The sequence below is a fragment of the Myotis daubentonii genome, chromosome 5 (assembly GCF_963259705.1).
Source record: "Myotis daubentonii chromosome 5, mMyoDau2.1, whole genome shotgun sequence".
Classification (NCBI taxonomy): domain Eukaryota; kingdom Metazoa; phylum Chordata; class Mammalia; order Chiroptera; family Vespertilionidae; genus Myotis; species Myotis daubentonii.
In genome coordinates this window covers 73465744-73488583 of record NC_081844.1, presented here as the reverse complement: position 1 = coordinate 73488583, position 22840 = coordinate 73465744, and the positions used below count along the sequence as shown (strand labels likewise).

General features: G+C 40.7%; 1 protein-coding gene across 7 annotated transcripts in view; it reads left to right on the top strand.

The window, feature by feature from the left end:
• The window catches only part of NSD1 (nuclear receptor binding SET domain protein 1), a 155850-nt gene that overhangs the window by 120947 nt on the left and 12063 nt on the right, over window positions 1-22840 (top strand). For all 7 annotated transcript variants that reach the window (XM_059698196.1, XM_059698200.1, XM_059698197.1 and 4 more), the window contains 6 exons: window positions 1155-1311; window positions 4769-4974; window positions 8840-8952; window positions 14707-14976; window positions 16644-16760; window positions 17994-18135. In XM_059698196.1, the coding sequence (XP_059554179.1) occupies window positions 1155-1311; window positions 4769-4974; window positions 8840-8952; window positions 14707-14976; window positions 16644-16760; window positions 17994-18135 (1005 nt within the window). The remainder of the gene's footprint in view (window positions 1-1154; window positions 1312-4768; window positions 4975-8839; window positions 8953-14706; window positions 14977-16643; window positions 16761-17993; window positions 18136-22840) is intronic.

Here is a 22840-nt window from a genome sequence, read left to right as displayed (position 1 = left end):
AAATTGAGTCACTTTGAGTGAAAATCCTTAAGAAGTAAAAATTTATTGTCACTGCAATACATATAATAAACATTATCTGAAAACTTGAATGGAGACAGGGGGAACTTATATGTAACTGAAGTTTATGCAGTAAACTACATTACCACCTGTGCTTTTTGTCACCAATAAAAATTTCAGTGCTACTGCTAGTTCTGGTTATTCATACATTACAAAGAAAGTAGAGTTATTAGAAATAACTCTAATCTCTTACAATATATTTTGATCATTATATTTTATTGTGTTATTTTTTTATTTTTGATCATTGTTTGTTATCATAATCTATATCCTTTTTAGCTTAGGTGTTACATTTGTGCATTTATAAATGTGATTTTGAAAAGGTGCTATAGGTGTCATAAGAGTGCCAAACGTTAAAAATAAATAAATACATACATACATACATACATACATAAAAGCAATTTTAAAAGTCAGACACTACTAGGCAATTTAATCACTTGCTTACAACTCAAACAGATATGCTTATTTATTGTTCATTGTAGAAAACACCTTATCATTGAAGGAATTACAGCTCAACAAGAAAAGTGAATTCCCAACAAAGACAGGACTTGGGGTGATGAATACACAAAAAAGTGTACAAATGATGTGTTATAGAATTGTGCACCTGAAACCTGTATAATTTTGTTAACCAGTGTTAGCCCAATAAATTAATGGGGGGGGGGCACAAAAAAGAAAAGTGAATCCCCCAAGGCCATATGATCTTAGAGCTTAAGTCTAACAGCAGTTGAAGCTTGTGCTTTTTATACTCTGCTCATTGTTTGTCATTGATACTCTGTTTAGTGTTTTGTCTTTTAGTGAAAAGAAAGAATATATATATTGTGTATATACACATATGACTTTTAGAGGTTTGCCTTAACTTAATTTTGCCAATGAGATCTCATGTTTATTTGCTGTTGACCTAACTAGCCTTTAGGGGTGTGGTTCAGGAATATTGGAAAGGGAGTACCCTTGTAGGAAAGTCTTTCTGAATAACTGATTAAATTACTAGGCCTTTGGCTGAGAGATAAATAATTGGTTAGGAACTGAGCAAAAGCTATTTCAGCTGGGTCTTTATATGTAGCCTTGTGATTCTGAGTGCCAAATTTTTTTTATTCTTACAGGAGGCAGCCTTCTGTGCTGTGATTCTTGCCCTGCTGCTTTTCATCGGGAATGCCTGAACATTGATATCCCTGAAGGAAACTGGTATTGCAATGACTGTAAGGCAGGCAAAAAACCACATTACAGGGAAATTGTCTGGGTAAAGGTTGGACGATACAGGTGAGTAAGCATGAAATAGACAGGCAATCATTTCTTTTATCGTCCTGTTTCTTGGGATCTCTTAGATACAGTGTTTTATTTATATATATATTTGATGCCCGGTGGGGTCCCTCAGCCTGGCCTGTGCCCTCTTGTAATCTGGGACTCCTCAGGGGATGTTAGCCAGTTTCAGCCGGATCCCCACAGACCAGGCCAAGGGACCCCACGAAATCTGTGCACCGGGCCTCTCATATGCATATAACATCTTTGGTTAATCTCTTCCTCCCCTCCCCCCTTCACTTTTATACACACACACACACACACACATTATTTCCCCACATTTCTTTCCACTACTAATCCATTTCTCCTGTACTGTCTTAAATCCATTCCCATAGAGTTTTTGTGTCTTTTTAAAAATAGTTTCTTGATTTTGAGAGAGAGAGAGAGAAATGTTGATGTGAAAACGCAACATGGATCTACTACCTTCTACATGCCAACGCCACCCCCCGGGTGATCGAACCTGCAACCCAGGCATGTATCCCTGACCAGGAATCAAACTGGCAACCTCTTGGTGCACAGGACGATGCCCAACCTACTGAGACACACTGGCCAGGACCTTAATATACATATACGTGTGTGTGTGTGTGTGCGCGTGTGTGCGCACACACACACATATATTTTTTTTGTTAATCCTGATTTTTATAGAGAGTGAAAGGTAGGGGGAAAAACAAAAAAATAGAAGCATCAATGTGAGAGAGAGACATTGATTGGTCACCTCCCACATATGTCCCAACCAGGGCCAGGGATCAAGCCTGCAACCTGGGACCTTTCAGTCTACAGGCTGATGCTCTATCCTCTGAGCCAAATCGGCTAGGGCAGGCCCTAATATTTTTTAATGATCTCCCTATTTAAGCAAGGCCTCCCCATTTATTTTCCATTAGAAAAGAAAAAACTAAATATATGTTGCAATCATCAGAATCCTATATAATAAAAGCCTCATATGCTAAGTGTCTGACCATTTGTTCAACCATTTGACCAGTTGCTATGATGTGCACTAACCATCAGGGGGCAGATGCTCTGACCGGTAGGTTGGCTTGCTGCTGGGGTCGGGCCAGACAGGCCGGACACGCCCTGGAGCCCTCCCACAGTCCCTCCCCAGCCCCGTCATGCACCAGTAGGGTCCCTCGGCATGGCCTGTGCCCTCTCGCAATCTGGGACCCCTTGGGGGATGTTGGAGAGCCAGTTTCAGCCTGATCCTTGCAGGCCGGGGAAGGGACTCCACTGGTGCATGAATCCTCTACTAAATACATATTTTCAGTAGGAAATTCATTAATTTACAAACAAGGAAGATACATTGCTAACATTTTGGTATATTTATTTGCAGACACATCAATACATATACCCTCAAAATAATTGGACTTATATGCAGTTTTTGTGGGGTTTTTGTTGTTTTTTTTAAATATATTTTTATTGATTTCAGACAGAAAGGGAGAGGGAGAGAGAGAGATAGAAACATCAATGATGAGAGAGAATCATTGATTGGCTGCCTATTGTACACCTGCTACTAGGAAGCAAACTTGCAACCCAGACATGTGCCCTTGACTGGAATCAAACCTGCGACCCTTCAGGCTGTAGGCCAGCACTCTATCCACTGAACCAAACTGGCTAGGGCCTCGGTTTTTGTGTCCTGCTTTTTCTTTTTAAAATTATTTTTATTGATCATGGAATGTACAAAAGGGTATTGTAACATGAATGACTTTAAAGAATAACAAAAGGCACACCTGTGTATGTACTTCCCAGTTAAACAAACAGTTCATTACTGGTGCTTTTGAGTCTTCCTCTCTGAATTCGTTCTCTCCCTATCCACAGAGATAGCCACATACTGCACTTTGTGTTTTTCATTCCTTTGCCTTGCTGCATAGATTTGCCATATGTATAATATTTTGTTTGGCATGTTTTACATCTTTATAGAAAGGAATTGTTACATTTTCCTGCACCTTGCTTTTTTCATTCACTATTCTCTTGAGATTTATTGTTGTTAGCACAGTACTCTAGTTCCTTCATACAACATAGGCATACAGTGTTGTCTGTGTAGTTCACTTATCCATTCTCTTGTTTGCACTATGAACATTTTGTTAATATGTTAGTGTACATGCACAGGAACTTCTCTGGGGCATTCTCAGGATAGAATAGCATGGTAGGGGTTTCTAGCTTTAATAGCTAATGTCAAATTGTCTTCCTAAGATGGTTGTGGGGGGCAGATTCCTTGATGTCATTTTTCTATTCTTTTTTGCCGGGGTCCAACCCCAGCGGGTCCAGGGGTCCCCAAAGGTGTGGACGGAGTCGGCGAAGAAGGAATGACACGGGGACAGTGTTCAGTTGATCAGGAACCTAGCCAGGATCTCTAGCCCGGATCTCCAGAGAGGTTCTGCTTCGGATCTCCAGCGAGGTTCTGTAGCCATGTTCCCTCGCTAGGTTCTCCAGCCAGGTTCTGTCCAGGCTCTCCAGTCAGGTTCAGTGTCCAGGTTCCAGTCAGGTTCTCCTGCCAATCTCTGTAGTCAGGTTCAGTCCAGGATCCCTTGCCATGTTCTCCTGCTAGGCTCTGTCTCTAGGCTCCGAGGCCAGTCCCTCTCCAGGATCCTCCGGCATGCTCTCTCCAACGAAGTTCTTCTGTCTCTAGGCTCCGTGTAGGCTCTGTCTTCTTGATTCTGTTCTAAGTTCTGAGTGTTTCTGTCTTGTTACAACTGTATTTATACCAGTTGATTCAATCCTATCAATCTCTATTACAAAGGTTAGGGCGTTTCTTATCTCCATTCCAGGGAGAAAAGATTATGTAGTTTAAGCATGATTGTTCGTAGTTAAAGGGATTAATTACCCGCCTGGCACTTAGTTGAGGGGTTTTATTCCCTCCCTAACTTCAGGGGAAAATCCCTACCTGGGGATTCAACCTTTCTCGGAGAGGTGACCTTGGTTAAAACACAGCGCCAAGAAGGTGAGCAAACATATTAAGAACCGTATGCCATATATGCCAGGTCCCTTGAAACAGCAAGGATGGACCGGCTCCCGGCACTTTTTGAAGGCCAAATTATATTTCATGACAGTGTACTATAGTTCTGTCATTCCCTTAACGTTGAGCATTTAAGTTGTTTCAGGTTTTCATTCTTCTAGATCATAGTTCTATAAAGCTTTGTTCATATTTCTAATTATTTTCTGTTCTATAATCCATGAAGTAGAATAACGTGAGTATAAGGGAGTGTGTCTGAGTATGGAAGCACATTTGTGCAGATGGGTGTTCTCAGGCTTTTGGCACATACTAAATTGTTTTTTTTTTTCTGGTTTGATTGTAAGAATGCTCAAGATCAGACTTTAATGTGGATAGATAGACATTGCTATTCCTTATTCCTGTCCTAAAAAGTAGGCTATCTTCCTAGTGCTTTGCAGTGTTTTAGTTTTCCTTCTTTGTTTTTACCTTTCCCAGGTGGTGGCCAGCTGAGATCTGCCATCCTCGAGCTGTACCTTCCAACATTGATAAGATGAGACATGATGTGGGCGAGTTCCCTGTGCTCTTCTTTGGGTCTAATGACTATCTCTGGACTCACCAGGCCAGAGTCTTTCCCTACATGGAGGGGGATGTAAGCAGCAAAGATAAGATGGGCAAAGGAGTGGATGGGACATATAAAAAAGGTAACCATATCTTTTTTATTTCCCAGATCAACACAGACCTTTGTTGGCAAAGAATTTCTTCTGTGTTACAATTATGTGTTATAATTCATGTATGTTCCATTAGCAACTGTGTTCTGCCCTGTGGCTGTAGTTACAGGATTTTGTGGGGAAGTTGACACTCCTAACTCTTTTTTCATTGTTGTTAATCCTCACCTGAAGATATTTTTCCATAGAGTGATAAAGAGAGGGAAAGACAAAGAGAAACATTGATGTGAGAGAATCACATCGATTGGTTGCCTCGTACAGGGCCGGGGAGGAACCTGCAACCAAGATACGTGCCCTTGACTGGAATCGAACCCAAGACCCTTTATTCTACAGGCCAACGTTCTATTCATGAGCCAAAATGGCTAGGGCCATAACTCATTTTTTAATTCAACCTTTACTTAAGTGGAATTTCCTTCAGGGAGGTTTTTTTGTCTCATCAGTTCTGTGTTTAGTTTGCTGGGAAGAAATAAAATTCACCAAAAATTATGAAGCAAAATAAGAGTGAAAGTCAACATATTATTCCGTGTCAAAAGAGATTTTTATATAAGCTGGCCTAGCAGTGAAGGAGTTGGGGACATGTGGGGCCAGGAGGGGTCGAGTTAACTATGAGTTTTCTCTTACTGTATAATGAGTAAAGGTTGGTCTGATAATTCGAGATAAAAAAAATCACCCTGCAGGGCATAGAGTTGGTTTCGACTCAATGATAATTATCTTCTTCCCATTAGCTATTCTTTGAAAGGCAATATAGGTATCTCTTGTTATATATCTAGCTACACTAATAAAAGACAAAGATGCTAATTGACTGCACCTTTGCTACGCCCTAAGCCATGCCCACCAGCCAATCAGAGCGACTATATGCAAATTAACCCAACAAAGATAGCGGCTGGCAGCCACGGAGCTGGAGCAAGCAGGAGGCTTTGTTGCCCGGGCAATGGAGGAAGCTAAGCTTCCAGCCTGCCCTGGCCGGCTGTGGCCTCCGCTCATGGCAACAAAGTTTCAATTATAGAAGACAAATAAATCTCAGATACCGGCTTCCAGCCAGCCTCCACTGGGAGCTTGGGTGGCTGGGGGTTGTGGCCAGCCTGCAAACAGCCATCAGCCCCTCACCCAGGCTGGCCACTCCCTCATGGGGTGAGAGTCCCCGCTGTGGGGCTTAGCCAGCCTGAAAACAGCTCTCAGCCCCTCACCCAGACTGGCCAGGCACCCCAACAGGACCCCCCACCCTGAAGGGGCTGTGGCCAACCTGCAAATGGCCCTCAGCCCTTAACTCAGAATGACCAGCCACCCCAGTGGGGACCCCCACCCTGAAGGGGCTGTGGCCAGCCTGCAAACAGCCATCAGCCCCTCACCCAGGCTGGCCAAGCACTACTATATAATAAAAGGGTAATATGCAAATTGGCCCTAATAGCAGAAAGACTGGGAATGACTGGCCACTGTGACACACACTGACCACCAGGGGGCAGATGCTCAATGCAGGAGCTGCCCCCTGGTGGTCAGTGCATTCCCACAGGGGGATTTATGCTCAGCCACAAGCCAGGCTGACGGCTGCCAGTACAGCAGCGGTGGTGGGAGCCTCTCCCGCCTCCTCAGCAGTGCTAAGGATGTCCGACTGCAGCTTAGGCCTGCTTCCCGCTGGCAAGTGGACATCCCCCGAGGGCTCCCGGGCTGCCAGAGGGATGTCTGACTGCCAGCTTAGGCCCAATCCCCCAGGGAGTGGGCCTAAGCCAGCAGGTGGTCATCCCCCAAGGGGTCCCAGACGGTGAGATGGCACAGGCCGGGCTGAGGGATCCCCCCGAGTGCCTCTAGTATATGTATGTATGTATATGTGTGGTGTGTGTGTGTGTGTGTGTGTGTGTGTGTGTGTGTGTGTATAAAAGCCTGATATGCAAAGTGTCCCCTCGGGAGTTTGACCCACCAGGAGTTCGTTCGCTCGCTATGATGTGCGCTGACCACCAGGGGGCGGCGCAGAATGAAGAAAGGCCCCAGCTGGCAGCTGCTAGAGACCCTACCCGTGCACGAATTTTGTGGACTGGGCCTCTAGTTTGAATATAGTTGGATATTGAAGTATATAAGATTTTGTCTGCATGATAAAGAGGGGTTCTAAGCAAGTGAAACTTCCTGGTTAGGCACAAGAAGATATTAAGCCAGTGGAACTTCCTGGCTGGGAATGAGAAAGATGTGTATAAGCAAGATATTTGATAAGATATTTGCCTAATATTATTTCAGTGAGTCCTCACTTATCTGTTGGCCATGTGATTTCTTGTATAGATATGGGCTATTAGTACTAATACTGTAGGAGCTTGAGTTTTGTAGCCTCAGGTTGTCAGGGACCAAGTGACTAACATTTTTGCCTGAGATGGCCACTGATTCTGAACAAGTTAATAAGAAGAAAGCACATGTGGCCCTAACCGGTTGGCTCAGTGGATAGAGTGTTGGCTTGCGGACTGAAGGGTCCCAGGTTCGATTCCGGTCAAGGGCATGTACCTTGGTTGTGGGCACATCCCCAGTAGGGGGTGTGCAGGAGGCAGCTGATCGATGTTTCTAACTCTCTATCCTTCTCCCTTCCTCTCTGTGAAAAAATCAATAAAAATTTAATAAAAAAAAAAAAAGAAGAAGAAGAAAGCACATGTGGAAGCACACATTGAAGCTAACATGTTAAGTCAGGAACTTCCAAGTATTTGGTACAGTTTAAGCACATGGTCAGGAGAGCACTGAGCTATTTGCCTGAAAAGTTAAGTAACTTATATGGTCAGATCACAGTTTTAGAAATCTGAGTAGAGTACGGCCATAAAAGGTGAGAGGCTGCCACCAGGAATGTCAGTGTTTCAGTCGTTCTGGGGAAAGATGACTAGACTTGTCACAGGGAGGCTTCCATAGGGTGGAGAGAATAATGATTACTGGATAGGCACTAAGTAGATAGACTAGGCAGAATATGCTCAATAATAGGTTGAAGGAAGGAAGGACTTTAAGAGAGACTTTAGAAAAATTTAGAGAATTCCAGGCAAAACAAACTCTGCTGGATGGTGATAGAGAAATGGAGAAAAAGGGATGGATCAGAGGTAAGATTTTCTTTAAAGAATTGACAGCATGGGGAAAGCCAGAGAGAGGAAAGAAGGAAGAATTGAAATTCTTTTCAGAATTTTTAACTTGTGTAATCAATAATGAATTAAAATTTTGATTTAAGTGGAGAAGAATGAGAATCCTAAGATTTTGTTGAACTTTTTAGGTATTACAGTCTTTCAAGCATATGAAAGTACAAGCTTTGAATACAAACTAGCTATGAAGGACTGTCTTTGTATTATTAAACTAATACTTGTAGTTGATATTTACAGAATGAGTCTTAGGAGAAGAGTAGGACAGGTGCTCTAGAGAATAGGCAAGGGAAAAAAAAAGAACTTCAACTTTGGATTTTTTTTCCACCAGAACACAGCATGTTACCTGGGACACCTAGGAAGCAGGATGTTTCTGGAATAGGTTAGGACTGAGGAAAGAATTAGGCCTAAAGGCTGTGACTGTGCTAAGCAGATGCAGTCTATAGATGATATACATGGCCTTTTTCAAATCATTTGACTTTTTTATTGTTGTTTTAAAATTTTCTCTGAAGCTGGTAGTCTGTATTGTACCATTTAGTGATGGATTATGTTTTGTCTTAATGCTGTATCTGAATACCCTGGGGATTATAACTTACTGAAAGTAGAAGTCATATATACTTTAGTTTTCCTTACAGTGTTGGTGATTTTTGTCTAAAACATGAATTTTTCTCCTATTTAAAAGGGGGGTGCGGGGAGGTGAAACAACTCCATTCACAGGCTTAGTGACTTGTACTATTGTGTTTTCTTAGCTCTTCAGGAAGCTGCAGCAAGGTTTGAGGAGTTAAAGGCCCAAAAAGAACTAAGACAGCTGCAGGAAGACCGAAAGAACGATAAGAAACCACCGCCTTATAAACATATAAAGGTGAGAAAAGACTTCAGGAGACCCCATCTGAAAGAGAGAGAGACCCTTATAGATTGCCCTCTTCCTACTCTATTCATGACAAGAATTGGAAGCACAAGCCTATATAGTGGCTTTTAGGTACAGATAAGAGCTTGAAAGAAGATAACAAAAAAGTACCAAAGCACATTCCTAGCAATTGTGTGAACTTTATAAAACCAGTTGTATGTTGATACAATCTCTGTTTCCTTGGAAAGTCTTCTCATATAGTAGATTAGATTAGATTCTGCTCACAGTTAACATCTTGCAGTTTGAAAGGGACCAAAGAGCTGTGATAAAAAATCATAAATGGCCCTGAGATAGTGTGGATAATACACATGGGTAAGTCTTCTTGGTAATATTAAAGATTTAGGTGACCAGGATGACTAGGATGCCCAAAGTCAGGAGAACTTGTGTTAGGAATATCTAACCCTCAGTGTACCTGGCAAAAGCATCATCACCATTTATTATCTGGGTCCAGTGAACCCTTTGTATTTTTTATAATTTAAAGTCATTTTCATGAATATTTTATAGGAGTAAAGATACAGGAATAGTAAATAATAAATTCATTAGACATTTTAGTAAGTACGTTAAAACCTTTTAATCAAGTTAGTTTTGGTGCTCAAATATCAGAAAACATGAGAGAAATACTATTAACAAAACAAGATTGCCCAGGTTCTTGCAAAATATTTATGATGATGTCATGTCTGGATACCATATTTCTTTTTTTGTCATTAAATGCATTGTTTTTGTACTCATTGGTTTTGAGTTTCTAAAGTCTTATAGTCTGAGATTTCACTTAAAAAGTCAATTTTACCACCATCTTTAGAGTCTAGTGTATTGAAGTAGGGCTCAAATATTCTTTGGGAACTACTTAAACAAAAGAACTATTTGTTGATTATCTGAAATTCAAATATAATTGGATGACCTGGGTTTTTATTTGCTAAATCTAGCAACTATAAGCAGACTAGAAAGATGTTATATCTAGTCTTTTATGCTCTCTGGAAAGATGATAGTAGTTGCAAAATAGAATGAGTTTTATTCCTTTTTATTTAAAAAATTTTTTTAGAGAGATAGATAGAAACATTGAATAGAGAGAACATCAGTTGGCTGCCTGCCTCCTGCACACTTCTCACCAGGGATTGGAGATCAAGCCTGCAACCCGGGCATGTGCCTTGACCGGGAATTGAACAGGTGACCTCTTGGTACATGGGTTGATGCTCAACCACTGAGCCACACCAGCTGGGCTATTCCTTTTTTAATAAGTAAATTTTCTTTTTGATCTTTGGTAAACCTCTAAGAAAGAATAGAAGTCATAAAATATCAACCTTTACAAATAGATCTGCTGGGGAAAACAACCCTCAAAACCTAAAATTGGGTCCAAGTGGATTGGACCCTGGTGGTATATTGAGAATTAAATGGAGTTACTGTGCATGAAGACATAACACTGATGTAGTTAGGCCTCAAAAAAATGGAAAGTAATCAAGTTCTCACAGTCATAGATGTCAAATAACAGCAAGGTAGGCATTTCAGAGTAGCGCATCAACCATATGGAGCCTGGCTGTTGAGGGAGCAGCTCCCCATGAGTGATCTAATCGCAGAATTTAGAGGTCGATGCATTAAATTTTTTTTTTAAACAAATGTATTTCCAGGGAAAGGATTTGGAATGGGGGTTGGCAAACTATGTTCATGGAGCAAATCTGGCCTAGTATGGTTGGAAAAAAAGTAAAATATTTCCTGACACATGAAGATTATATGAAATTCAAATATTAGTATCCATAAATAAAGTTTTATTGGCACACAGTCATGCATGTTCATTTACATATTGTCTGTTACTGTTTTTGTGCTATGTGGCAGAGTTGAGCTACATTCACTAGAGGTCTAGGGCCTGCAAATGCTAAAATATTTACTGTCTGGTCCTTTACAAAAAGGTGTGTTGACGCCTCTTCTAGGATGAATATTTACCTTCAATTACATATCTTTGTTCTTACTTTAAAATCATGTATGTGTGTTTTGTTTGATTTTGGTTGTTATTTGTTATTTTGTTTTGTTTTTTGCTTTATGTTAAGAAACTTACTTGGGCCCTAACCAGTTTGGCTCAGAGTATCGGCCTGCGGACTCAAGGGTCCCAGGTTCGATTCTGGTCAGGGGCATGTACCTTGGTTGCGGGCACATCCCCAGTGGGGAGTGTGCAGGAGGCAGCTGATCGATGTTTCTCTCTTATCGATGTTTCTAACTCTCTATCCCTCTCCCTTCCTCTCTGTAAAAAATCAATAAAATATATTTTTTTAAAAAAGAAAAAAAAAACTGGTCACTCAGTGGTTGAGCTCTGACCAGGAGATCACAATTTGATTCCCAGTCAGGGCAAATGCCTGGGTTGTGGGCTCAATTCCCAGTAGGGGGTTGCAGGAGGCAGCCAATAGATTTCTCTTTCATTGACGTTACTATATCTCCTTCTCTTTCCTCTCTCTCTAAAATCAATAAAAACATTTTTAAAAATTCAAAAAAAAGAAAAGAAAAAAAAATTACTTGGGATTGGTCATAGGTTAGAGGTTAGACCAGATGGCAAGAAAAAATTATTGGCCTGCTGGTGTGGTTCAGTGGTTGAGTGTCCACCGATGAACCAGGAGGTCACAGTTTGATTCCCTATCAGGACACGTGCCTGGATTTCGGGCTCGATCCCCAGTAGGGGTCATGCAGGAGGTAGCCAATCAGTGGTTCTCTCATCATTGATATTTCTATCTCTCCCTCTCCCTTCCTCTCTGAAATCAATAAAATATATCTCTAAAAAGAAAAATTATCTAAACCAGTGGTCTCCAACCTTTCGGACCTCACGGACCACCAGTGGTCCACGGACCACTGGTTGGCTAGCACTGAATTCTAAACATACCTTTAGAGTAGGGTGAAACTTTTTTTTAAATATATTTTTATTGATTTCAGAGAGGAAAGGAGAGGGAAAGAGAGATGGAAACGTCAGTGATGAGAAAGAATCATTGATCGGCTGCCTCCTGCACGCCCCCTACTGGGTATTGAGCCCGCAACCCTGGCATGTGCCCTTGACCGGAATGGAACCTGGGACCCTTCAGTCTGCAGGCTGACGCTCTATCCACTGAGATAAACCAGCTAGGGCAGGGTGAAACTTGTTTTGAGGGAGTTGTGTCAGGTAAAGATTCCTTGATTCAGGTGAATGTTCAAATGCCCTATGTAGGACCTGGAGTCTCAGGTGATTAAGCTCAGCCCTTCTCTTCTATTCCTATACAGAGCTTGATTTACTAGGTTTGTGGTTCCCGTTTGCATATGTTATGAGTTTTAATGAGGTTTACAGTTTTTACCAGTATTTTGAAGAATCTGGCAGTGAGATGTTTGTCCTTTTAACTTGTTACAGAGAACTGGATTGAGGACAATATATTTGTACAGATTGTATACTTTATAATATTGTTAAAGAATAGAAGGCTCACAATATAGTGTTAGAAATGAAACCATTTGAGAATTTAGAGGATGGAAATAATTGATAATTATAGTAATTTCAGATTGATTAGAATTGGCAATCTAATACCTACCATGTGTAAAGGCTGCTAGGCTCTGTACTCGAACCTTTACATATATATTTTTTCTTTTTATTTATTGATTTTAAAGGGAGAAGAAGGGAGGAAGAGAGAGAGAAACATCGATTTGTTGTTCCACCCATTCATACTTTTATTGGTTGATGTTTGTATATGCCCTGCCTGGGGATCAAACCTGCAACCTTAGTGTATCAGGATGACACTCTAGCCAACTGAACTTTCCAGCCAGGTTGCATGTATTTATTCTCACAAGTCTGGCAAAGTATGTCTTGCAAGTAAAATAATTTATCAAAATCATGCAATTCCTAAATAGTCAAGTTTAATGTATGGAATGGGTTTCTGAAATTTGACTGTTCCCAAGTTAAGTAATACTAACTAGGGGAGACTCATAGTGTACAAATCCATCCTTATTATGAAATGACTATTTTTTTCTAAACATTGTTGCTAGTATTTGTAAAAACTAGTGGCTTCAGTGTCACAGCAGCTATTTGACCTTTATGTTTTATCACGCTGGATTTTCACTGGATTTTTCATTACTAGCACCACTACTGAATAAAATGCATGGGTGACATTATTGTCTATTAAAGAGATTTCAAATTATGATAGTAAAATATTCACATATAGGAATTGCAATTTATATATAGGAACCTCAATATTACCCAGATACTTTCATGCCACTTAAGAGTGGCAGTTTATTATATAGCAGCTAAAGTGGCACCACCACGTGGCAATAACAAAAACTAGTTACAATTTACTTGGCCTGTCAGCTTTGAAATTATGATTCTATTAAAACAACAGCCTGGCTGGTGTAGCATAGCAGTTGAGCATCAGTCGACCCAGGAATCAAGAGGCCACCAGTTAGATTCCTGATCAGGGCACATGCCTGGGTTGGGAGCTCAATCTCCTTTGGGGGGCGTGCAGGAGGCAGCCAATCAATGATGTTTCTCTTTCATCAATGTTTCTATCTCTCTCTCCCTCTCCCGTCCTCTCTCTCTAAAAAATCAATTAAAACATTTTTAAATTTTTTTTATTTTAATTTTTTAATTATATATATTTTTTTATTTCAGAGAGGAAGGGAGAGGGAGAGAGAGTTCGAAACATCAACGATGAGAGAGAATCATCGATTGGTTGCCTCCTGCACACCCCCTACTGGGGACTGAGCCTAACCCAGGCATGTGCCCTTGATTGGAATTAAACCTGGAACCCTTCAGTCCATTGGCGGACACTCTATCCACTGAGCCAAACCAGCTAGGGCTAAAAACATTCTTTAAATGACTTAAAAATTATGTGGAGTTTATATTTTGCCAGAACCGGTTTGGCTCAGTGGATAGAGCGTCGGCCTGCGGACTCAAGGGTCCCGGGTTCGATTCCAGTCAAGGGCATGTACCTTGGTTGCAGGCACATCCCCAGTGGGGGGCGTGCAGGAGGCAGCTGATCAGTGTTTCTCTCTCATTGATGTTTCTGGCTCTCTATCCCTCTCCTTTCCTCTCTGTAAAAAATCAATAAAATATATTTTTAAAAAAAATTTTTGTGTAGTTTATATTTTGTATGTTACATAAGGCTATTGTCCATCAAACTGCCTAAATCTTTATTTCCTCCAAATTTTTTATTGTGGTAAAATACAGGTAACAAAATTTACTATCTTAACCATATTTAAGAGTTCAACAAATGCATTCATATTATTTGTACTTTTTGCCAGCATTCATCTCTAGAACATTTTTTATTTTGTAAAAATGAAACTCTACCCATTAAACAATAACTCTCATTCTCTCCTCTTGGCCCTTAGCAGCTGCTTCTTTTTGTCTCTAATTTTGATTCTCGAAGTACATTATTTAAGTGGAATCATACAGTATTTGTCTTTTTCTGACTGGCTTGCTTCATGTAACATAATATCTTCCAGGTTCATCCATGTTACAGCATGTTTCAGAATTTTCTTTTTAGGCTGAATAATATTCCATTATTTGTACCACATTTTGCTTATCTATTCGTCTGTCAATGGACATTTGGTTTGCTTCCACATTTTAGCTGTGAATAATGCTGCTAAATCTTAATGCTTCAAAATCATATGAAATGTGACATGCAACTTTAAGGAAAAGAAATCTCCCTTTTATAGGTCCCGAATTGTCTTGTGTTGACTTGTCTGATGTACTATGTATAGTATGTGTTTCTTTGCCAGGTGAACCGTCCTATTGGCCGGGTACAGATCTTCACTGCAGACTTGTCTGAAATTCCCCGTTGCAACTGTAAAGCTACTGATGATAACCCCTGTGGGATAGACTCTGAGTGCATCAACCGCATGCTGCTTTATGAGTGCCACCCCACAGTATGTCCTGCCGGCGGACGCTGCCAAAACCAGTGCTTTACTAAGCGCCAGTACCCAGAGGTGGAGATTTTTCGCACATTACAGAGGGGCTGGGGTCTTCGAACAAAAACCGATATTAAAAAGGTGAAGAAAACTTCTTAATTTCCCATTTTTTCTCATTAATTGCTTAATATGATTAATTCTTCTTGATGACTATGAGAAAATTGATCATAGAGGAAAATAACATAGTGTAGGGATAAACCTTGTTATTATTCATGCAAAACATATCCTTCTAGAGCAGCCGTGGGCAAACTACGGCCCGCGGGCCGGATCTGGCCATTTGAAATGAATAAAACTAAAAAAAAAAAAAAAAAAAAAAAAGACCATACCCTTTATGTAATGATGTTTACTTTGAATTTATATTAGTTCACACAAACACTGCATCCATGCTTTTGTTCCGGCCCTCCGGTCCAGTTTAAGAACCCATTGTGGCCCTCGAGTCAAAAAGTTTGCCCACCCCTGGTCTAGAGTTTAGAGGCCTAAGAATAGGTGTTCTTTATCTGTAACGTCCTTAGTATTGATCATGTTCATTGTGTGTGAGGTTGAAAAAACAAGGGAAATTCAGAAATATTATGGCCTTATTTGCTTTTTTTCTTTCTGAAAATCTTATCACCTGTAAGTTAAGAGAGGATAGTGAGCACATCATTTAGAGGTGTAGATCACTTACTAATAAAGTTAAGTGTATTTTTACTGAGGGAAAATAGGTTTGGGTTCATAGAACACAAAGGAAAAGATGATTGCACCTTTTCTAATGAAAATGAAATATCTTCAAATTTGGAAGGACCAGCAAGTTTCTAATAAATTGTATAGTTTTTGTGTAGAATAAATGTTATTTGACATTTTAATAAAATAAATCTTACTCTGATTACACTTTCTAAAGAATTTGACTGAATTTGTCTCTAAGAAAGGAAATTAATCTCGGTTGACCTGTTTAGTCATTTGCTAAGACATTGTGCTGAGGATGCAGTGATCAACAAAGGAGACATGTTCCAAGCTTTCATAAAATCTACATTCCAGAGGGGGAGAGACATTGCAGAAATTATCACACAGGGTGGAAGCAAAAGGTTTCTGGAGGCATGTGGCAAAAGTCCTGAAACTTGCTTGCCTTTGAAAATATTTTAGGTTGAGACTTGGAAAGTAAGTACTTATTGGTTTAGGTCAGCTGAGTGTTAAGGCATTGCGTATAGAGAAGACAGCATGAGTGAGAGCCAGTGTGACTGTAGTGATTTAGTCAGGGGAACAGTGGTGTGAAATGGGGAAGGGCAGCAGGGCATGTTCTCAGAGAAAGGAACCTGCCTATATTAGGGAAACTGACTTAACTAAAGTATTTGGGCAGGTAAAGGGGGATCGACTATTTCTTTTAATATCAGATAGTTGAAGCATCACATTTATTAGTTTCTTGAATAAACCTTTGTTAAGTGACTAGTTACATACACATGAATTGCTTTGGAGAATTTGTGGAGAATAATGAATATTATTTTCATTATTTTTTTTAAAATAAGGTGTACTTGACCCTGGCCCGTGCGTTCAGTAGTTAGAGCTTCAGTGCACACACCAAAGGGTGTGTCTGTCTCCCCCCCCCCCCCCCCCCGTCTCCCCCTTCCTCCCTTCCACTCTCTTTCAAAAAAAAAAAAATCAATGGAAAATATCCTCAGGTGACGATCAATAAAAAAAATAAAATAAAAGTAAAGTGTATTTGTAAATACAGTTATGTTTTTTGCCATTAAGTCAAGAGCTCTTTCTTGTTCTAGGGTGAATTTGTGAATGAGTATGTGGGTGAGCTAATAGATGAAGAAGAATGCAGAGCTCGAATCCGTTATGCCCAAGAACACGATATCACTAATTTCTATATGCTCACCCTTGACAAAGTAAGTAATGGATTGTGAAATTAGTGTTGTCTTAGCCATAGTGTTTGTAGGCATGTCATACACTACCTAAAATAGTGTCTTTCCCCATGGTCAGGGTTGATGAGGGTTCTAAAGTAGGTAAGCTTACTCATTTTTGGCTATACATCCATGGCCAAATGCAACACTGCTTTTACCCATTATTTTAGCTATGCAGTATAAGTTGGGGACTATATCTGTTAGTATTTTTCCTGTAGAATTAAAACTTGAAGCCAGAAAGGTTAAATAATTATTCTTTTATTTTACAGATTGAGAAACTGATTTGTTGCTATTTAATTAGAGCATTGAGGCCATATAAATTGACAATGGAATTTAGCTTATGAACGCAAGTCAGCTTTTCAATTATAGGAATTTTCTGATGAGTTTCATTTCATCGGTGCCTAGAATTATATTTGGAACTATTCCTAATGCTAGCATTATAATGTATTTATTTTATGTGTATCTGACCTTCCTCTTTGTACCTGAATATTAGGTTCTACTAGCCCCCCTCCCCCCCAACCCCTGTCTTCCACATAAGATTCTTCCTGGTGTGAAACTTCATGAACATTTCATTTTTATCAAGTTGTATCCTTATGGTTTGTGAGATCCTCACCTCCAGGTGTTCTCATCTTTGTTTGAAATGGGTCTCAATATCAGTATTAGAGTCTCGTTAGGTGATTTCTGATGGACTACCTAATTTAGTGGATGGGGCAAGCTGCTTCTTTTAGGTCCTCAACTTCAGCATATTATCAGAATCACCTAACAGGCTTATTATAGCACAGATTGCTGGGCCTCACCTCATAGTTTCTACAAATTCCCAGATAGTTATGCTGATCCAACAAGTACACTTTAAGAATCACTCTTCTGAAGGTTGGTACACTTTAAGAATCACTCTTCTGAAGGTTGGAATGGCTCTGGGTGAGCGTCAACCTGTGAACCAGGAGGTCAGGGTTTGATTTCCGGTCAGGGCACATGCCTGGGTTGCAGGCTCCATCCCCAGTAGGGGGCATGCTGGAGGCAGTTGATCAGTGAGTCTCTCTCATCATTGATGTTTCTTGATGTTTCTATCTCTCCTCCCTCTCCCTTCCTCTCTGAAATCAATAAAAATATATGTATTTTAAAAAAGAATCACTCTTCTGGGAGATTCAAACTATGCATAGAACCTCTAGTATGTTAAAATTCTCAGAAAGTAATGAGTAGTATCCGTTGGAATTTTAGGATCGGATCATTGATGCTGGTCCCAAAGGAAACTATGCTCGGTTCATGAATCACTGCTGCCAGCCCAACTGTGAAACACAGAAGTGGTCTGTGAATGGAGACACCCGTGTTGGCCTTTTTGCCCTGAGTGACATTAAAGCAGGTAAGAATCACCTAAGAATTATGGAGCTTAGAACGGAATTTCAGGTTTTATCATCTTAAAATCCCATATGTCCTATGATCTAAAATGAGGTTTGCAAACTCCTGAGGATATATGTAAAAGATTTTCCAGGTGGTACTTGGCATGGATTTTTTTTGTTGGTGGGGGTGTGATAAAATATACATAACATAAAATTTACCATTTTTAAGTGGCATTAAATCCATTAACACTGTTGTACAGTCATCACCACCATCCATCTTCATAACTCGTCATTTTCTCCAAGTGAAATTCTGTACCCATTAAACATTAACTCTCCATTCTCCCCTCCCCTAGCAACCACCATTTCCACTTTCTGTCTCTGGATTTGACTGCTATATAATAACCTCATATAAGGGGAATTATATAGGATTTGTTCTTTTTTTGTGACTGACTCATTTCATTTTACAGTGTCTTCAAGCTTTGTGTATGAATGATTTTAAAAGCATAAATTTCCAAACCTTTTATATGAAAACTAGAGGCTCAATGCATGAAATTCATGCCAAAGTAGGCCTTCCTTCCCCTGGCTGCTGGCACCAGCTTCCCTCTGGCACCTGGGACCCAGGCTTTCCTCCATCCACCAGCAGGCACCTGGGTCCTGGGCTTCCCTTGCAGCCCCAACTTTGTCCAGAAGGTCGTCCAGCCTAATTAGCATATTACGCTTTTATTATTAATTATTATAGATTGGTCTGCCTTAGAAAGCACCAGCAATCCATGGCTCCTTTCTTACCACCCCTTTCACAGTCGTCCCCATCCCCGTACTGCGCCGCGCCCCCCCCCCACCCCCACCCCCTGCAAAAAAAACCCAAAAACCAAATATCCTTTTCTCTATAATTTAAATACACTGCCTAGGAGTTGTTTTGGCTTTTCAGAATTTTAAAGGTTCTGACAATTGTCATATTTCAAAAACTCAGCCATTAGTTCTTTTCTCCTGTGTTGCACACTTAAAGTATTAACTGAGGAAGGTAACAAACTCAATTGTCACTGTGCACTGTGCTCTGCTTTGTGATGCTGCTTTTTAAAATGATGACTTGTATCAGGTTTTTTGAATAGATGGCTTCAGGATAAATTGGATAAATTGCTACTTTGTAACTGGAATTATAAAGCGAATACAATAACAGCTACCATTTTTCAGATGCCAGATACTGTTCCAAGCATGTTACCTAATATAATCTTTGCAGAGGTGCTATAAAGTATGTGGTATCATACCTATGTTACTTGGATTTTTGGGTTTCACTCCTCTCTCATTCTTTTCTTCATTTTTCTCTCTAACCACCCCAGGGTGGGGGAGGGTGGGTATGGTTCCTCTGTATTTTTTTTTTTTTAATTAAATCTTTATTGTTCAGATTATTACATTTGTTCCTTTTTTTTTCCCCCCATAACTCCCCTCCTCCCAGTTCCCGCCCCACCCTCCGCCCTCACTCCCCACCCACTGTCCTCATCCATAGGTGCACGATTTTTGTCCAGTCTCTTCCCACATCTCCCACACCCCTTTACCCCCCAAGAATAGTCAGTCCATCTATGTCCCTGATTCTATTATAATCACCAGTTCATTCTGTTCATCAGATTATTTATTCACTTGATTCTTAGATTCACTTGTTGATAGATGCATATTTGTTGTTCATAATTTGTATCTTTACCCTTTTCTTCCTCTTCCTCTTCTTAAAGGATACCTTTCAGCATTTCATATAATCCTGGTTTGGTGGTGATGAACTCCTTTAGCTTTTCCTTATCTGTGAAGCTCTTTATCTGACCTTCAATTCTGAATGATAGCTTTGCTGGATAAAGTAATCTTGGTTGTAGGTTCTTGGTATTCATCACTTTGAATATTTCTTGCCACTCCCTTCTGGCCTGCAAAGTTTCTGTTGAGAAATCAGCTGACAGTCGTATGGGTATTCCCTTGTAGGTAACTGAGTTTCTTTCTCTTGCTGTTTTTAAGATTCTCTCTTTATCTTTTGCTCTTGGCATTTTAATGATGATGTGTCTTGGTGTGGTCCTCTTTGGATTCCTTTTGTTTGGGGTTCTCCGCGCTTCTTGGACCTGTAAGTCCATTTCTTTCACCAGGTGGGGGAAGTTTTCTGTCATTATTTCTTCAAATAGGTTTTCAATATCTTGCTCTCTCTCATCTTCTGGCACCCCTATAATTCTGATGTTGGTACGTTTGAAGTTGTCCCAGAGGCTCCTTACACTATCCTCGCATTTTTGGATTCTTTTTTCATTTTGCTTTTCCGGTTGGATGTTTTTTGCTTCCTCGCATTTCAAATCATTGACTTGATTCTTGCGCTCCTCTGGTCTGCTGTCGGGCGTCTGTATAATATTCGTTATTTCAGTCTGTGTGTGCTTAATTTCTAGTTGGTTCCCCAATATAAGATCGAGGGTCTTATTAGTTTTCGTGTAGATCTCATTAAGTTTATCGGCAGCTTCTAAACAGTTCTTGAGAGACCTTAAAAGTGTGGTTCTGAACTCTATTTCTTCCATTGACAATTTTGTCCTGTTTCTTTGTCTCCGCATTTTGTTATGCTTCCTTGGTGCACCCCCTAGTGGTCTTTGTTCTCAGTCTTATAGATAAATCTTGATTGTTGTAGCTAATTCCAGGGAGGGTTTGACCTCCAGGCCAAGTGGCTATGAGAATCAGCTGTGTCAGCAGTGAGAGAACTTCTGTCCTCTAGGGAGGTGCTAATCTAGCCTTTGCCTGAGGCTATCCGGCAAATGCCTCTGTGCAGGGCTTGGATGGGGCGGGTCGCACAGGATCAACAGGGTGGGACGGAGAGAGCAGTTATGGCGGCTCTCAGTCCTGTCCCAAGGGGCTCTGCCTCTCTGAGTCCCAGCACCCGCTGCAAAGCTCGGAGAGAAAGCTGCACTCGCTCTGACCGAAGCCAGACAGTCCCCCTTCTCCCGTTTGAGTCTGGGTCCCTAAAGACTCGCCCGGATCTGGTGCTCAGAGTCTGCGACTCCCTCCCGATTGAAAACAACAACCACGCCCTCCGCCGCCAGCCCGCTCCGCGCACTCCGCACCTCAGAATTTGACTTCAGCACTGCGCCTTCTCTGAGTGTCCGTATGCGTTTCTCTTTCCTCCTAGTTGTAGGACTTCCACTCAGCCAGCATTCCTGTGGTTCTGGGTGATGTCCCTTCCGTTTTTTGGTTTCACTTTTGAAGTAGTTGTTCAAAGCAGCAAACTCTGGCGTTAACCTATGCCGCCATCTTGGTTCTCCCTGGTTCCTCTGTATTAATTACTCAGATGTTACTCAGTTATATGACTTTAGTTCTTATATCTGACCTGACTGCTTTCTCTACCACCTTTGTACTCAGAACTTTAGTCTCCATGGGGATGGTTTCCTCTGCCATATCTAGCTACAAATTTCCTCTTCTCTCTTCTTCTGTATCAGCTCAGGTAGCGTGTGTGGCAATTCATAGATTTTCTTGTCCTCACTTAACTTCCAGTCTGTATGGGTGTGATGGGAAAATGAGACAGAATGTGCTCAGTGCCATGCAGAGTGCCTGTAGGAACTGCAGCCTTGGCAAATGGAATTAGAATTTTTCAGCCTTCTCTTCTCCTTACTCATTCAACTTCTTGAGCTCTTCACATACCTTTTATTTTCTGCCTCCCATGTGTGTGATATACTCCCTTCGCCATCCCCAATGAGTTCAGACCTCTCAATGATTATTGTATGTTGGACTCTTCTAGAATGTTATAAACTTTCCTTTATGTGCACTGATACATTCTGATTTATCCACTTATGTGCTTATGTTTACACAGTGGATGCTGAATGAGCAGATTATTTCAAGGATTTTGCTTATCTTATACTTATGTATAAGCGTTGAGTTGCATTATAAGCACATAAAATTTATGAAAATTGAGTTATATACTTTTAAATCGTTTAATAAGAATAGTGTGATAGAATTACCCATTATTTAGTCCAGTAAATTCACAGTGGGTGTGAGAGGGGAAACATGACTCTGTTGATACCTTGGTCAATCTCAGTTCCTGCAGGTTCCTTGCATTGTGAGGCTTTCACCAGGCTATGAGTGGTTTTAGTATTCAGACCATTTTGTACCCCTAAATATAAGCTAGCTGCTTAAAAAGCTAGCTGCAAATAAATAATCTATTTCTAATATTAAATGAAAAACTGTATTGATTAGACTCACTGGTAGATGAGTCAGTCTGCAATGTGAAATTTAAGATTTGAGAATTTTGACTGAATGACGGTCATCTAAGCCATTATCCCTGCCCAGAGACAACCTCTTGGTATTCTATCTAATAAAAGAGAACCATGGTAATTAGCCGTACCTCCGCTACCCTTCCTATTGGCTAATCAGGGCGATATGCAAATTAACTGCCAGCCAAGATGGCGGCTGGCAGCCAGGCAGCTTGAAGTGAACATGAGGCTTGCTTGCTTCAGTGACGGAGGACTCCAACGTTCCCCGCCTGCCGCTGCCGGCCTCTGAGCTTGCAGTTTGAAACATTGTTACAAATATAGAAGCTAAGCAAAACCCCAGAAACCTGCTTTCAGCCAGCCGGGATCTCAGAGCTGGAGTTGAAACAGTGTTTTGATTATAGAACCCAAACAAACCAGATACCTGCTTTCAGCAGCAGAGGCCTAAGAGCTGGAGCCAAGCCTCAGAGCTAAAGCTGACCCAGAATAAAAAAGAAAAAAAGGAGCAGTTGGGAGC